Source organism: Rhinatrema bivittatum, chromosome 2, assembly GCF_901001135.1.
Source record: "Rhinatrema bivittatum chromosome 2, aRhiBiv1.1, whole genome shotgun sequence".
NCBI classification, from domain to species: domain Eukaryota; kingdom Metazoa; phylum Chordata; class Amphibia; order Gymnophiona; family Rhinatrematidae; genus Rhinatrema; species Rhinatrema bivittatum.
The window spans coordinates 276,968,707-276,987,560 of NC_042616.1; the positions used below are offsets into that span (position 1 = coordinate 276,968,707).

Genomic DNA, 18,854 nt, shown 5'->3' on the forward strand with positions numbered 1-18,854 from the left:
CAATCTACCTACTGCCCACGCTCAAGTTAGCCAGCTAGTTAGATAGCCGAATAAGTGACATATCAGGCTATTTAGAGGATGCCAAACATAACTGGATATTCAGCAGCCACTAGATAGCCAGTTAAGTCCTACTTATACAGCTATCCGATGTCTGAATATTTAGCCCAATATGGCCAAGACAGAGGTCCTTAACTTTCCCCCTTATCTTTTCATGGATAATACTGTCATCCTCCCAGTCCGTAACCTTAAAGTCTCTCCTCTACATGCCAAAACACTGCTAAAATTGCCATTTCTTTGTTTATAACTACCAAAATCCATCTCTTCCTTTCTGAGCACACTACCAGATCTTTTATCTACTCCCTCATCACTTCTCACCTAAACAACTGCAACCTGCTCCTCACAGGTCTCCCAGTGAACCATCTCTCCCCATTACAACCTAGCTTAAATTCAGCTGCACCACTTTTCACTAAAGTCACTACACCCATATAACCCCCTCTTCTCAAGTCACTACATTGGCTCCCTGTTTCTGCATTCAGTTAAATTTCCTCTTACTTACGAGCACTTTCACTCTGCAGCTCCTCAATATTTCTTCTCTCCCTACACATATTTCATAAACTCCGCTCATCAGGCAAATCACTCCTATCTATGCCCTTTTTCTCTCCTGCCAGTTCTTGACTCCATGCTTTTCACCTGGCTGCACTACATGCCGCAAATAGACTTGCCGAGTTGGTGCGTCATGCTGCCTCCGATCTAAAAACCCACCTTGAGGCTGCTTTTTACATTTTAACCCCTGATTATCCCACTCCCAGCGTTACTGATTTTAAACATTTTCTTAATAAATTAAATCTCCAGTTTGCCCAGTATATTTATCTTGATTAGATTGTAAGATCTATTGAGAAGGGATTGTCTTAGCATTGTGCTCCTCGAGTAGCGATATAAAAGTGATAAATAGAAGTCAGATGTAGTCCTGAAAAGAAAAATGATTTTTTTAAACAATTTATAAGAATTTCAAAATACATAAATCAAGACCAAATACTGAGCTAAAGTTATATATGGGTAGTAATGCATAAAAGAAATAACATCCAAAGCAAATTCCAGTCCAATATTGGGGTGGGGGTGGGCTGGGGAAGCAAGTCATGCCTAGGGTATAACAAACTCTCAGAGGAATAATGGCAGAAAATATAAAACTGTAGGCGCAATCTAATTAATATATGAAATAGAATTTAGGTGGTAAAGAAGAGGACACCTCCTGGAGTCGAAGCTTGTCTTTTGTTAATAAACTTGGTAAGTTTGGTAGGATCATAAAACACATATTCCTCTCCAGCTGGTTTAACTATGCAATCACAAGGGAAATTTAACCTAAAGAAACCCTCTAGTTAGAATACCCCTGATCTCATCAGGAGGAAATGTTTCTTCCTGATTTCATTTGATTTAGCCACATCAGGGAGGATGGCAACTTTCAAATTATAGAACAAAACATTTCTCTTATGAAAGTATAATTGCAATAAGTAATCCTTATTAGAATTTATCACCAGGTTAACTATTAAAGATATAACTTCTTCATCGCCTGATTTTTCAAGAAAAGTTGGATAAATCCAATATGGACTGTTCAGGCTCTACAGTCTCATTTATCTTCTTGCAAGATGGCATTGTGATAATGTGAGAGTGGTCTTTGGCTTGCCAGAGGACAGAGTAGTCTGGACTCTGGCCTTTACTCCACAGAATCAGATTTATTTACAATATAACAGAAAAACAAGCAGAAAAGATCTGCTTACCTCAGCAGTTCTAAATCAAAAAGCTACAGCATTAGATCACTCTTGTAGAAGGAGCTGTCTTCTCCTCATCCTCAGGGCCTGACTATTCCTTCCTGGGCCTAAATCTTTATTCCTCTTCCCAGGGGAAATGCTTCTGCACCCATGATTCCCTTGTGGGGTGTCTTAAGGTGGACCAGGTTCAATACCTGGTCCTGGTTTTGTTTTTTTTAAAGAAGTTTTAACATACACTTTGATTCTATGACATCCACTTTACGCTTTAACAAGGATATTTCCTTTTCATTACTGTGTTTCATTACCTCCCTGGTTAAAGTCTGAAACTGAGGAAGAAAAAGAGCTATCTGAATAGATAGCGAAGCAACAGCTTCACATATTCTCTCCAGTGTGATCACTTCAGTCTGGGAAATTAGAAGTTTGTAAGAAAATATAGAGGTATTCCGGCTCACCACAGGTGGCCCCATAGTGTCTCTTCCAATCACCACAGATTCTGAACAATGAGGCAAGTCTTCATAGATCCCCACCAGTCTGAACAGCACCAGACAGCTCTTCTTCCCGACAACACTCGGTCAGTAAGCCAAGAAACCTCTGACCCTTCTCCAGAACAAATGATGCCATCCAAATGTGCTTGATTGGAGCTTACTTCCATCTGCCAACCGCACAACACCCCAGGCTGATGGGGAAGATCATGCACCTCCAGAGAAAAAACTTCAGCATCAGGGGAACAGACGAGAGGGACTGCTGCTCCCGAAGCTCCCAGTGATGCATCATCAGATCCAGACATCTGCACCTGGAGCCCCATTTGCTGAACAAAAGAATCCATGGAACCAGGCTGGGGTCGATGCAAAACCTCCACAGTATAGGTTTGAACTTTCCTTTCCTCATCGAACAATAAATTAAGCAGGAGCAAATAGAGCTCGGCAATGTTCCATCTTCAAATGATTATTTTTTAAATGTTAAGACAATAGAAGTAGTAAAATAAATTCTTAAGTTTAAGTAGTCAGTAGGGACATCTGAAGGGTAGGAAGAAGATAGGCATCTCTCCTGCTCCTTTCACTAATCAAAACCGCCATGGAAGGGGTAAGTCGAGGCCAGAGTAATTCCCGGTCTTGGTAAATTTTTGGGGCAGGCTGGGAGGACCTGGGCCCCAACAACCTTGTTTGCAGGGAGGTTGGGCCCTAGCCAAGTTTTTAGGGGTTGGAGAGGGCAGGGAAGGATTTGGGCCATGGCAACGTTTTTTGACGGGGGAGTCAAAGGGGCTAAGGCCCCTAGGCCTCAGCAGCTTTTTTGGGAGGAGACCTCAGGAAACCCCAAAGAGGCTCAGACCAGAGATGAAGTGGTTTTTTTGTTTTGTTTTGTTTTTTAAACTTAAAATTGAGCAGCCTATTTTTTCAAACCAAAAGAAAAAAAAAAAACAACAAAATTTCATTAGCATTTCTTTCAATCTGTTTTGAAAGCAAAATCAAACAAAACAGGAAATGTCATTGACATTTCCTATTTCATTTAAAAAAAATGCACATACCTAATGCTCAATGAAGATCATTAAACAAGAAAGATCAGACAAGCATTCCTATGGTGTAAATTACCTTCCTTAATGTGAGCATGAATCCATAAATGTGATTAAATGGTTTCAATGTAATTGAAACATTCTCCAACATGGACTTTGGTAACAATATGGCAGAAGGATGCTCTTGTCTGAGACGAGTTCTAGAAGAGACTATACAACAGTTTATAGCTTTTCTGTAATGTATTTTATATTCTTGTATTCTTTCCCCTGTCCTTTAATTGCCCCTGTATTATCCCTTAAAACAGATCAATTCTGGTTGAAACGCACGTTGGGTATTCTATTACTATTTCTAGCACTCTAAAGCTACGAAAACATAAAATTACTGCTCGCCAAATATTTTTCCTTCATTTATTAAGGAAACATGTAGTATAACTTCAATGTGTATAACTGAGGTATGTTTAATATGCTAGACTTTATAAAGGCAGCTAAATTTTCAGTAGGGTGCCTCCCTGTAAAGGTATACACATACTTGAGAGGCTATACATAGCAAGGCGATACTCAAACACAATAAACCTGCATGAACTAACTTACAAACATAGTAAATGATGGCAGATAAAGACCAAAAAGGCCCATCCACTCTGCCCAGCAGCTATTTTATGCACATTTATCCATAGAAGATCAAAGTCCCACAAAGAACTCATCCCCCCAATCCCAATGTTTCCTCTTTAGGGTTTCAACTGCCTCTCCATGCAAAAATTTCCTCATGCCATCCTGGCAGTTTAAAAATCAGGGTGCTCGTTGAGTAAATTTATACCTGCCTATTTTGGTGAAGTAAAACAGGATGTAAAGTTAGGCACATTAGTGGACTGCTGTCTATTCACATCCCTTTTGAAAATGTAAGATACGTGAGTACTGTTAGGATAAGTAAGTGAGTAAACCCTTTGGCCGAAGTGAGAGGTGGAATCACCCAGGGGGAGGAGCCCCGCGGGGCCTCACCGTCGGGAGGTGGAGCCTCGGCTGTGGGATGGAGATACAGCAGACGTAGAGGTGGAGACGTGGAGGGTGACCCCTGGAGGTGGGCCACGGAACGGCAGCAGCTGCTGACATCAGTCTTGCTTGAGGCAAGAGTCAAAGGAGGAAGCGGCAATACCAGAGGAGCAGGGGTGCTGAGAAATACAGTTACTGTAACACACTGAATCAGTAGTGGAGAATGCAGGGAGGTTCCTTGGTGGAAGAACACGGTAGTGAGCCGCAGAGTGGGGTGCACCGGCGAGGGTACCTCAGATGATACTCGGCACAGGTCCGCAGCACAGGGGGGGACCCAGAAATAAGTCCTCACGGCAATGGTCCGCAGAGCGGGGTATACCAGCGGGGATTCCCACGTAGCAATCAAGACACCGATTAGAAGTGGTACTCACAGCGACATGAAGTAAGCAGAAGTCCCGTAGAGAGCCTTAGGAGAAGGCAAGCTGGAAACCGGGTGAAAGGCCCTCCGAGGAGCGGATAGCCAAGAGACGAGGGGGCCCCCCCGAGGAGCAGGTACCCAGTAGTCTCACACTACGGAAGCAAACCGGAACAAGCAGAATAGAAGCTGGAACAACAGCAAGTGAACTTGTTGCCAAGTCGCCGGCTGTCTGAGCAGGCCGGATTAAATATGAGAGCAGAGTGAAGTCATCTGGTAGGGACGCCCCCGAGGTTCCCGCCATGACTTGGTTAAAGCAGGTTGGGAAGCGCACGCGCCTAAGGAACCCCATGGGTAAGATGGCAGTCGGGAGCTTCCACGCTGCTCGGATAGGCCCGGGAACGGAGGCCAGAAGGCCGGTGGTAGCTGGCCGAAGCTGCGAGTTTACCCAATGGAGCCAAGGTTGTGAAAAGGGAGGTGAGCAATGGTGGCCGCAGCCATCTGTGGCCGTGGAGCGTAACAAGTTCATCTAATTGATGAACTTGTTACGCTATAGTGTCACTTGGATAGAAAGTTTCCCAAAACTATTTAATAGTGCATTTAATATTGGCTGGAGGCTTTTAGATCTTTTTGACTTGAACAGTCAAACTGCACCATCTTCCCAAAAGAACACAAAAAGAGCAAAAATCAAGGCTGTTGGATTATCTGCAGCAGTTACCTCTCAATTATATTATCTGCTACAGGATGTTTTGTGAGATGATTACCATTTCTTCATTTGCATACCATTTAACACAAATCTTACTTAAAATTAATATGCATAAGACAAAAAAAATCTGCTAGTCAGTTTGCTTGCACAGTTTGGAAATAGCACATCTTTTCCCCTGAGGTTTAAATTTCCCGCAAGGGAAACAAATTGCACAAAAACCTGTGTCAGCAAAAACTTAAGTAAATTGCACTGTGGAAGCTTTGCTCAAGTATTAAATCTGCCTCTTAGGTTAAGTTAGCATTCCAGTTTCTTTAATTATTCCTACTTTAGGATCAGACTTTTTTTTCCCCCCCAAATATGATCTACAAATACATCCTTCTTTTTCAGAGGCATTTTTTTTTTCTTAAAATATGCCTTTACAGCAGAGTTTAATTTGATAAAATTGAAGTAGATAGGATGGATTCATGTTTTATGTGACCTTGACTTACTTTTGGCCCTAATCTTTGCTAGTTGGGAACATTAAGTATCAACACAGCTGCTATATAGCAGCAGAGACCTGTATCTATGCAAAATACTAAAAACCATTTCCAAACCTCAAACGTACACAATCCGACTCCATTCTTTTATTAAGTGAATGCACCTTTCAAATAAACCATTTGCAGATTACCTGAAAGATATTTACTGCTCTTTTGTTTCTACATATTTGTTTCATGAAATCAGCTGTATGCAGAAAAAAAACAAAACCAAACAATAAAATATGAAGCTTTTGGGCTGGGGGTACTTACTCTCCATTGCATGGATATATTCCATATGAATGGCACTGGCACCAGCTCCCGCAGTTGCCGCAGCAGGAATGATGTCAGCATAATGGCTTCTCTGACCTGCCAGAAGAGCCATTTGGTGATAGTATTCAGCTGGGCTCACTCCTGCATGGGGAACTTAAAAAAAAAATAAATTATATTTAGCTTATGCCTTTTCAGTGGTAGCGCAAGGTGAGTAACATTCAGGTACTAAACACACAACATTGAGAGTATGATGACAAATGTAAGCTAAAAGAAACATCAAGGTAGTTAAAATAACAGCAACTTTCTGCTTAATGAGTGCACTGCACGTTTACTTCCATAGTACCAAATAAAATTATGTTTAATGTCAGTGAGCACAAAATAAAAAACGACATAATGATTTCCCTGCAGGAAGCATTGCGATCTCTTTTAAGATTTCTAAACAATGTTTTTCAGTTTTCTGCCAGAAATATTCATAAAGCAAGTGTTTTCTCCTCTTTTATTTAGCTGATACACCCAATTGTACTCTGCAGTAAATCCACAGAAGGATAAAAGCTATCTGCCAAAATGGCCTTTTTTTTTTGTTTTGATTTCATTACAGTAATATGGCTTTAAAAAAAAAAGACTCTGAATTCACTTTTTACATTACTTGGTGTGGGCTAATTTTTGCATGTTATTTTCCAAATAGAAATTCATTTCTATGCAATCTTTAAAATGCTAATTAAATATTTTATAGCAAGTTAGTGTAGTATGTATGCAAATACACATACTTCCATTAAAAACAATTACACCCGAGTTAACTTACTGTCCTACAAACATAACCCCACTGCTGATCCCCACATAAGGACTACCTAGTATAAAGCAGGGGGTGTCAAATTCATTTCAAAGTCGAGCCAGACAGGAGAAAGATGTGCTGATGTACTCCACTGAGAACTACAGATCAGCGTAATATAAATGTATTAAATAAATAAATAAAATGAAGCCGTTCAACTGGAGAGGGGGCTTTCCCCTCCGATGTTATGGCATTTGGGGAGGGGAGAAGCGATCCCTCTTGCCCTCAAGCTGTATTCGACCACTCTGGGGTCCCTCTAATACTGTAGGAGAGGGGAGTCTTCCAATTTTGTGGCCAGCTAAGGGGTGGGAGCATGGAGACCCTCACCCCGCCCAAATGTTTTGTCACAGTGCCAAAGATCAGATGCTGTGACCCGTGGGACACATTGTCTCCTTCCTCCCTTCCCCAGCATCCTTCCCCCTTGCCTCTCCCCCTCCCTTCCTTCTTCCTCAGCATCTGACTCCTACCTCTCCTACCATTCCGTTAGCAACTCCTCCAGCCTGCATTTCTATGGCTTGTGGGGCCCTGGGGGAACCCCATCAGCCATTCTGCGCCACAGGCCCTGGAAGTGGAAGGAGCACTCTCTAAAGCGTACGCCACTGGACTCCAACTTAGAAGGAAAGTACCTGCGTGCTCCAATCTGGAAGGAACGATCCACCAGGCCACAGTGTGGAAGGAATGCTACACTGGGCTCCTAAATGAAAAGAACGGGACGCCGGCCTGCACTAATATGTGCAGGGTGCTACTGGGGCAGGGGACGGGGGCTCAGGTCAGATGAAAGAACCTGTTGGGCTAAAAATGGTCCATGGGCCTTACGTTTGACACCCCTGCAGCACAGAGATACAGTTGCTGTACCTGGAGTCCTGGGGCAACTGTCTCAGATGTCTAAATCTTTTCATAATCAATTTGGTCTTTTATTATTCCAAAACAGGCAAATTGAGCGCTAGTTAGAATTAGTTAAAATCATTAAAGTAATGTGCCCGTCAATCATCAGGAGATCTTGTAATATGAAGTGATGCACAAGTACACATTATTAAATAGCATAGGCATGCTAGGTCTCAAGAAACCCAAGCTGATAACACACAAAAAAAAGGATGTAATACTCAAAAGGCCCATGGGTACTTTGCAAAGGGAAGTTGCGGGCAGTTTTCCTTTTGAAAACTGCCTACGAGGTCCATGCATCCCAAGTCCTTGCAGACTTTGCATCTGCTTTTTCAGCCAGGAAACATTTGCTGGAAAATCCAATCTATGCAAACAGAAGTAAACTTTAAGACCCGCGCACGTGTGCATATGGACCCGCCGATTTTATAACACGCGCGTGTTATAAAATCAGCTACCCATGCATACATGTGTGCACAATTTTATACTGACTTGCGGATGTGCATGCAAATGCCGTCTCGAGCGTGTAAGTGGGGGGAATTTTAGTTGGTACACGTGGTGAAGCATTAGGCCTTTTTTCCCCACTTCCCTCCCAGTTCGCCCCAGTAAAGGAGAGGACTTCCTAAACCCCCTAAACTTGCCTCCCTTTAACCTTATTAGCCCCGAGTCATATAACACCGCTAATTAGCTTTGTTTTTATTGTTACATGACTTACCCGCCGTCCGTAGGAGTAGTAAAGTTATGTGGTAGGGGATCCCTACGCCTTCTTGTGTGTGTAACTGACTTCATGGTGCAATCCCGGGCCGCCCATGCCCTGCCCACACACCTTTACGGCAAAACCTTTTTTTATGCGCGTACAGGGAGATATGCACGTGGCCGTGGTCCTTGTAAAATCTGCATGCCCAGCGCGCGTCCAAATCACGTGCATATCTTTTGCTTTTGCTACGCACAAGCCTCTGAAAATCGACCAAATTGTTTCCCCAAAACTGCCTTCTTAAAAAAAGAAACAAAAAAACTAGGAACACCTCCTCTCCATGAAAGCTGATGCATATTTTTAGCTATGAAGAAGGGGCCGAATTTCAAGACAAGTCAATTTATTTCAGTAAATCCCTCTGAAAATTGTCTCCCCTTCTGTTTATCTAAAGCTCAGACATCTATAGAACAGGACTCCTTTCTTTACTATAGCATCATTTTTAATTTTTTAAGGTGGTTGCAAGAGAATTAATCCTCCTGTTTTTGAAATGGCCGTAATGTTACTGGTTCCCCAATGGGGCTGGAGAACATTAAATCTCTTATTCTACACTGCTCTCAGTCTCAGGGACTCAGCTCATGGTTCAGATCTTGCGTTATGACCATTTATTTATTTATTTATTTAACAGTTTTATATACCGAAGTTCCAGTAACAAAGTTACTAATCAATTCGGTTTACATTGTAACAATAAAAATAACCATAGCCAAAAAGGGGCTGAGAAGTAATAAAATACTATTTAATTGTACAGGATGTAAGCAAATCAACACTGAAATCTGTATATTCATAAAAAAACAAACCCCCCCCCCAAAAAAAAACTAAAAACAGAGGAAGCCTCCTAAAATCAGAACCCTAAGTGTTTTACAGTGTTAACACTGTCAGAAAAGTCTTGATGAAAGTCCGAGCTCATTGACATTTGGACAAAACACACATTTATGAACAGTGTGTTCTTAAAGGAATCATGTTATTTTAATAGGAGACAAGGTGATTTAAGAGCAGAAAAAAAAATAAATATATTCCACCATGGCCTTCTATAAAACAGAACAAATAGTTTACAATGAAGAATGGAAGAACTTATTATATTAGTTCATTGCTTTTAAAAGTTTCATAGAGTAGCAGGCAATCAGGATATATTTCCAGACACACTTAAAATACTTCCTGAGCTTTCTGACATAAGTGTCTGTGTTAACTAATGATAATATTTGTACTATGCTTTACTAGGAGAAACACCAGAACTCAATACATACAGTGAAGACAAAGATAAATTGCATTTTTAGCAGGCTGTTGTGGGGCAAAAGGTGTTTTTGTTCCAAAGCAAAAATTAAGGGGGTCTGTTACTGACAAGCATTAAAGCCAGCATGGTAATTAAAAGTCACCTGCCAGCTTTAAAATCGGTGGTATATTGGGCTTTAATGCCTGATGTACCAAATGAATGATTTGCAGAACGTGGCAGCATTACAATAACTGTGTAAAAGACAGTAAAATCACAGTAACCCTGCTCGGCAACTCAGGTTTCCCTGGGTCAAGCAACTTGAAGTGAAAAAAGCCAAACAGTACAAGGAACCTCCCCTGCCCATCCACCCTAGACTCAAATACCGGCTTCTGTAACCTCAACCCTTGTACCTCCCCATCCCTTCCAAAGATAATATTAGGCCTTCAAACCCACAGACCACTCTCCCACCTCTCGCCCCTTCCTCAAGCAAGGGGCTCTGGACCCATCACCTTCAACACTGCCCACAGAACCCATCCCCTCCACTGCTCCCCCTTGACTATATACTGGCCTCTGGGCCTACCCTCAAACCAGACAAGGGTGTCCAGGTCCCTCCCCCCAAGCTAGAAAAGACCCTCAACCGACTATCCCTCCCACCATCCTAAACACAACTCACTCCCGCAAAGGCTTCCTAATCTCACCAGCAGCAAGTAATTGGTTTTCCTCCAGTCGGGCGCAGGGTCAAAACCAAACTGCATGAAGACTTTGGGGATGAGCTGGGTCTGGGAAAAGTTGAAGGATAGGGATGAGAGGAAAGTGGAACTGGAAGACTGATACTTTTTTTTTTTAGGGCAGGAAGGGGTTTTTAGTTCTTGGGAGCAGGAGGCCTACACATCTGTTTGGAGTGGTGTTGGATGTTTTTTTTTTTCTGAAGGTCTGTTAAAATAGACTGGTAAGGCTCTTAAGGTTAACTACACCTCAAGAGATATAGATAACATTGAAGTCACTAGAATTCAATGTCAAATTTCTTAGCATATCAATGCATGTAAAAAAATGAATTTTCAAAATGTTACGCATGCAAAAATTAGCATATATGCGTGTAAGTAGCCTCTACTCAAATATTCCATATTTTACAGTAGTCCAAAATATAGTGTAATTTCACTTTTGCACACATATATGTGTGTAAAAAAGGAGCAGACTAGAGGTGTTCCCAGACTGGGACAATAGTTATGTGTGCAAGTTGCTATTTTAGAAGACACTTACATGTGTAAATTACATGTGACACTTACATGTGTACATTTTCCAACTTACATATTTTGACACCTGAAAATTATGTGGCATAAGTGATATTAAACATGTTTATTGTGTAGTACTAACCGGGGGGGGGGTCTGGGTGAACTGGGGGGAGTTAAGATTGAAGAACAAGGAAAGTCTCGATGACCTGGGCAAACAGGTAGACCAAATGGTGAAACTGTCAATTTCATCAACGCGCCCATGTTATTAAATAAACCAACTTACATGGGTAAGTTCTAGTTTACTTTCATACATTGTGGGGGTAAACATACGCATATTTTATGAAATGAGTGTCTGTTGAACCTGCATGTTATAAAATACTATGGTAACACTACATGAGGCCAAATACATGTATATATGCTACCGCATACATGTTAATGTACTTAATAAAAGGTCATACTAACACAAATGCCATTCAATCAGTGAATTAAAATGGTTTAACTGGAAATGATCTATTTTTCTATTTGTGCTTTCTCTTTTCATTTTCCTTGTTCTAACAATTTTTTTAAACATGTTTTAAGTACAGGGCATTGGAATTGAATTAGCTTAGATACTTTTTCAGAATTATGATGTCTCTAAGTATTAGGGGCTTTCCTCTGAAAAGATTTATAAATTACTCTTTATAAACGACTCAGTTGAATGTACCCGTACTGTATATGAGACAGGAAATGAGAAAAAAATCAAGAAAACAAAGCAAATAGAAAAAGAAAACAAAGGGAGAAAAGGGAGCAAGGAAGCAAAATCTCAAACAATCATTAAAGTAATTATCTTCCTGGCAATCCATTAATAATCGATAAGGCCGAGTACATAATCAATCTAGTTTTTACATTAAAATAATCAAAAGGACTTCTAAAAACAGTTCTTTCTAGTTCTTTTATGCTCGCTCATTCACTCTCTCTCTCCCCCACCCTGGGAACTCGCGGCAGCAGCAGCCTCCTCCCAACGCTAACCTCTTCATTTTCAGCCCTCGCGAAGGCGGAGTCCCATCGGCCGCGGTTGAACCTCTTCATTTTCCTCCGAGCCGCGCTGCAGTCTTCTTTTCTTCGGGCCGATGCCGAACGCACTAGCGTGGCCTCTTCTTGCCGCGCACGCACCTGATACTCTCCACTTCCTCTTCCGGGCCGCGAGGGGGCGTGTGTGTGTGTGTGTGAGTGAGAGATTGCATGTATGTGAATGATTGAGAGCCTGTACATGTGAAAGAGAGTGTGTCTGTGATTGAGAGCCTGCCTGTGAGAGAGAGAGAGCATGAATGTAAGTTTACCATTGGGAACCTTTTTGTGTAAGTTTGTGATTGGAAACCTGTTTGTGTGAAAGAGTATGTGTGTATGATTGAGATCCTTTGTATGTGAGAGAAATCATGTGTATGTATGATTAGGAGCCTGTGTGTATAAGTAAGAGAGAGATCATGTGTGTCTGTGTGTGATTGAGAGCCGGTTTAGGTGATGGAGCATGTGAGTATGTGATTGAGAGCCTGTGTTTAAATGAGAGAGAGAGACCATGTGTGTCTGTGTGTGATTGAGAGCTGATTTAGGTGAGGGAGCATGTGAGTATGTGAGTATGTGATTGAGAGCTTGTGTGTAAATGAGAGAAAGAGAGGACATGTTTGTAAGCATGTGAATGAGAGTCTGTGTGAGAGAAAAAGACAGCATGTATTTGTGATTGAAAGCCTGTGTGTGTGTAAGCGTGAAAAGATAGACAGCATGTGTGTAAATGTATAATTAAGAGCCTATATAAGTGAGAGAGAAAAAGCCTGTGTATATGTGAGTACTGAGAGCATGTGTGTATAGGTGTGTCATTGAGAGCAAGTGTGAGAGAGAGCGCTGGTATGTAACTGAGAGAGGAGAAAGTTCCAAGCAAACCATCCCGCCTCCTGCTAATTCAGAACAATCTCAGGACACCTGGATATCAAACGTTCCCAGGTATGAAGAGCAAAAAAAATGTTTGTATCCTTATTATTTTTCATTACTGGGTCTTTGTGTCTGCTATTTTGAAATATTTTGTTGGTATCTGGAAATGTTTTATATGAGTTTTTAATTATTGGATATTCCACTCATCAGCTGTTTCGAAATATGTTCTTTTTGTTAGTACAGTTTTACTGCTGATGATTTTATATTTCTTTATTTGTTTTATAAGGATGGGTGATGTTTCTTTTTTCCTTTGTTACATTGCATACAGAGACTCTGGCTTGTTGCAGTTTCCAATTCAGTTTTTTCTGCATGCTTCTTGTTATGCGTTTTGGTCTCTTTATTCTATGTTAGGTGAGGGACAGCATGTGATTCAGGTGAGGTTTTCTGCTGGCGTGTAGTTTCTGTAGGACTCTATAGCAGCCTGACTTGGTCCATTTTCCTAATAGGAGATGTATTGGTGTCTTAAGGCCTGGTGTAATATTTTCAGAGACTTATTGTACTTTAAAAGTGTGATCTTACATAAAATGCACACATTTACTTGTATTTAGTTTTAAACATATTGTATGGCTCTCATGGAATTACATTTTAAAATATGTGGTGTTTATGGCTCTCTCAGCCAAAAAGGTTCCTGACCCCTGGACTAGGGGGCATTCCATGAAGTTAGCAAGTAGCACATTTAAGACTAATCGGAGAAAATTCTTTTTCACTCAACGCACAATAAAGCTCTGGAATTTATTGCCAGAGGATGTGGTTAGTGCAGTTAGTGTAGCTGGGTTCAAAAAAGGTTTGGCTAAGTTCTTGGAGGAGAAGTCCATTAACGGCTATTAATCAAATTTACTTAGGGAATAGCCACTGCTATTAATTGCATCAGTAGCATGGGATCTTCTTAGTGTTTGGGTAATTGCCAGGTTCTTGTGGCCTGGTTTGGCCCCTGTTGGAAACAGGATGCTGTGCTTGATGGACCCTTGGACTGACCCAGCATGGCAATTTCTTATGTTCTTATGAGAAAGAGAAGTGAAAAGACAGAAGTGACCACGGTAGAGATGAACAAAAAGAAATGTAAACACTATAATAGGGCAAGAGAGATGCATAGAGAAAAAAAAGCAGAAAATAGAAAAATGGAGCGAAAAGACACAATTGTGGGATCAGTGGCAGACTTCAGATTATTTGGTGAGAAAGATTTAAAAAAGGACCAACACACACATTTTAAAAAACTTTTTATTTATACAAATTTTACAAATAAGTTACCAGCATATATTTGCATTAAATTAGGGTAACAATAAAGAAGCAGCACATTTAATTCAATCGAATGAAACAGAAATACAAGTCAAGGAAAAGCACTCAAATGTTCACCCTCTACTAAGCCCACAAAAGTAAAGGCTCCAATTATAAATAAAGGGAGAAGATATAATAAAATACTATGGTAATTTAACAAACAAGGAAAGTTTGAAACATTAGCTTCTTAAAATCCTTGCTGTAAACCAACACTTTTTCTTTTAAAAGAATTTTACTGCATACTGACGCTGTAAACAAACTTTAAGTAGCTGAGATATTGAAAAAAAATCTCTTAAAAATCAAAAGAAGAGAAGCGCCATACTGGGTCAGGCCAAGTGCCATCAGGCCCAGCATCCTGACAGTGGCCAGTCTGAATCACAAGTATCCGACAGATCCCCAGCTGTTAATCTATTTCATTCCCAAAGATAAGTGATATCTTTTTCGACTACCTGGCTAGAAACTATTTAAATTTATATAAGGCCTTGCATCTAGTGGTCTTCCCAAACCTCTCATCTACCACCCCACCCGTTCCTTATGATCCACATCAAAAGGTCTGCCAGTTTTCCCTGATATTAAAAAGATCCGATTAGCACAATGTCTTCACCATATGTTTAGTGTTGCAGGCTATCAACTATGGAATGAACTCCCAGATGTCCTTAAGCAGAAAATGCAGTATTGCACTTCAGAAAACTTCTGAAATCACATCTGTTTTCTTCTGCAGTTCCAGTCTAATTTACCTTTTTGGTCACTTCCATACTTTGCCCCTAGGATACAGGTCATTGAAAATAAGTCACAGTACCTTATATGTATGTTTTTATCCTGCCTGTTTAAATGTTACATCTCAGTTGTGTAACATCTCTGTGATCTGTGGATTGGCAGGCTCTAAATTTTATAAATAAATAGTTTATGGACTTTTCCTTCAGGAACTTGTCCAACTCTTTTGAACCCCACTGTGTTAGTCACCTTGAACATGCCCTCTGGCAATAGATTCCATAGCTTGTTTGTGTGTGGAATAAAAAAAAACCCAAAACTTCCTACGATTTGTTTTAAATCTGCCAGTTGCTAGTGTCCCTAGTGTTGTTTGAAAGGATAAATAACCCTTATTCACCCACTCCACGCATGATTTTATAAATCTCAATCATATCCGCAGTTTTGTTCTCTCTTTTCAAATAATTCCAAATTATTTGCCTGCTTGAACACTGCCATACATTAAGCTGAAGATTTCAAGATATTGCCCACAAGGACTCCTGAGGGAGTAATGAAAAGCGAAGAAGATTTGGCTGGCGGCTGAAGAGGCTTGTTAAGTATTGCTTGCTTGGTAATAGTGGGACTTAAAATTTTGGAGAGAGGTGAAATTGTGGGGTAAACTAACTTCAATATATGTGTGCCTTGACTAAACGTCAGGAAAAGTAGTAATTTAATTTTGTATGTGTGTGTGTGTGTGGTGTACCAGGGAACTAGGTAATTTTTTTTCTAGTGTATGTGTATTGTTCCTTTTGATTAAAAAAAAAGACTGGGAAGCTAAGTAATTTTCTTTTCTAGTGTCTTTCTTTTCCTTCCACCAACCCCAAACTCCCACCCACCTCTAAGCTCATTCCTTAATTTATAAACTCTTATCTCACATAAGAGGACAAGAGTCATTTCTACATAAAAAAATCAATTGGGGATTGATTTAGAACAAGGGAGTAAACTAGCCTTACCAATTAGATTAATTGTTACCTTGCAGGTCACTGGCAAATTAACATTAAATAGATCACATAAATTTAAAGACACTGATTTACACATCCCCACTCCCATAGTAACATAAATTAACTAGGAACTCAACAATATGAAGATAAAGACAGCAGTCCAGCAGTGAGATGGCAGCCTTCAGGTCTTTTGCACTAGGTGCCACATGCATGATTATCTACCAGTTGTGACAGGCTGTATTGTGAGTGCCCGGTGCAAAGAGCTCCTGGCTCTCAGAGAATGAGTCCGATCTCTGGAGGCTAGAGTGGCAGAAATGGAGAAGCTGAGGCATACAGAGAGTACATAGAGATGACCTTTAGTAGCCAAGTCACAACTCCAGTTCAGCAACACCTATGCTGCTTTGGAGGTACAAGGTCACCTGGTCGGAGAACATTACCCTGGTGTAGCAGGAAGTGATCATGTACTAAGGACCTGATCTCCAGGTGATGCATTATCCTCTTGCAGTGAGGATGAGTTTCCAAAGGCTAGTGCATAGAAGGGAAGGTTTAGGTCGGTCATGATAGTTGGTGATGCGATTATTAGGAATGTAGACAGCTGAGTGGCTGGTGGATGTGACGATTGCCTGGTAAGTTGCCTGCCAGGTGTGAAGGTGGTGAACCTCATGCGTCACCTAGATAAGATTTTAGACAATATTGAGGAGGAGCCGGCTGTTGTGATCCATGTGGGCAAAAATGGCATAGGAAGGTGTGGGAGGGAGGTTTTGGAAGCCAAATTTAGATTCTTAGGTAGAAAGTTGAAGTTCAGAACCTCCAGTGTAGCATTCTATGAAATGCTCCCTTTTCCAAGTACAGAATCCCAGAGGTAGGCAGAACTCCAGAGTCTCAATGCATGGATGAGATGATGGTGCAGGGAAGAGGGCTTTAATTAGGAACTGGGCAATATTTTGGGGAAGGGGGAGCCTATTCAAAAGGAATGGACTTCACCTTAACCAGGGTGGAAGCAGACTGTTGGTGCTAAACTTCAAAAAGGAGATAGAGCAGCTTTTAAACTAGAGCATGGGGAAAAGCCGACAGTTGCTCAGCAGCGCATGGTTTGGAGGGAGATATTTTCAAAGGATACTAAAATAGTAGGAGTTAGGCTATCTTGATAGAGAGGTTCCAATAAAAGCAATAGTAGCCAACATGCCTATAAGTATAGAACCATCTGAGATATAAGATTCCAAAATACCCTTGTCAAATGATAAACAGATTGTCAATACCAACAAAAACATACTTTGAAATGTCTGTATGCTATTGCTAGAAGTCTTAAAAGTAAGATAGGGGAGATACCATGTATAGCACGGAATGAAGAGGTAGACATAATTGACATCTCAGTGACCTGGTGGAAAGAAGATAATCACTGCTAAACCAGAGTACAAATTATATTGCAATGATAGGATGGATCAACCTGGTAGTGGTGGTGGAGAGGGTGTTTTATATTAAAGATAGTATAGAGTCCAACAGGACAAAGATACTGCAGGAGGTTAAATGCATAGTAGAATCCTTATGGGTGGAAAGTCCATGTGTGATAGGGAAGAGTATAGCGGTGAGGGTATACTACCATCCCCTTGGCCAAAATGAACAGATGGATGATTAAATGTTAACAAGCTAGCAGGGTCATTCATCAAAATGTGTTAACAGCATAATGCATGCAATAATAATGGTAGTGCACAGCGCGAATGCAAATTTTAGGAAGGGGCAGGATTATGGAGGAGTTTATCTATAAGGCCTTTACAGTAGGCAAATATTTATCTCTCTCTAAGAGGGCCATCTAATAGCTCAAGGTGAGGTGTTGGTGGTGGTTTAGAGTTTAGGGGCCAGTTTTTCATGCAGGGTGAGATGTACGAACAGCACCGTACACCTCGGTGAAGATTTGATGTCATTTGGAGTGAGGAAAGCCTCACAAAAATTAAATTTTATACTATGTTATCACGCCCTAGCTTGATGGTACCAATTATAGAGTTGATCAAGCTAGGGTGAGAGAACACAGTAGAAATGTCATCTTTGTGAGACTTTCCTCATTCTAAATGACATCCAATCTTCATCGAGGTATACTGCGCTGTTCATATGTCTCACTCTGCATGAAAAACTGGCACCTAAACCCTAAATCACCACCTCACCTTGAGCTATTAGATGGCCCTCCTATAGAAATATAAATACTTGACTACTATAAAGGCCTTATAGATAGTCTTTCTCTCTCTCTCTCTCACACAGCACAAGATATGAAATAGGAATTATCACAGGGCATAAAAGTTTTACTACACTATGTAATACTACTGACGTAAAGTGGTAATTCTAAAATTTATATAAAGAAGCCTCTTTTTCTTAGCACGGGCATTATCCATGCATTATTATAGCATTTTGATGAATCTAGGATTTAGGGAAGCTAATAAACTTGTCAGCACAGTAATAATGGGAGTTTTCAATTAGCCCAATATTGACTTGGCAAATGTCACATCAGGACATGCTAGGAAGGAAATGTTTCTAGATGAAATGAATGACTGCTACATAGAGCAGTTGGTCTGGGAACTGACAGAGGGGGATCCATTTTAGATCTAATTCTTAGTGGAATACAGGATTTGGTGTGAGAGGTAACGGTAGTGGGGCCACTCAGTAACAGCGATCATAATGTGATCAAATTTGACTTTATGACTGGGAGGACATTAAGTAAATCTACAATAGCATTAAACTTTCAAAATGCTATTGGTAAAATGAGGAAAATAGAAAAAAAACCTGAAAGGTGCAGTTACAAAGGTTAAGAGTTTATATCAGGCATCATCATTGTTAAATACCATCTTCGAAGCACAGTCCATATAT

At 40.7% G+C, this 18,854-nt stretch overlaps 1 protein-coding gene across 4 annotated transcripts in view; it reads right to left on the minus strand.

The window, feature by feature from the left end:
- Positions 1-18,854, minus strand: part of GLI3 (GLI family zinc finger 3) — a 687,322-nt gene that overhangs the window by 247,751 nt on the left and 420,717 nt on the right. For all 4 annotated transcript variants that reach the window (XM_029589537.1, XM_029589535.1, XM_029589536.1 and 1 more), the window contains one exon: positions 6,170-6,322. In XM_029589537.1, coding sequence (XP_029445397.1) covers positions 6,170-6,322 — 153 coding nt within the window. The remainder of the gene's footprint in view (positions 1-6,169; positions 6,323-18,854) is intronic.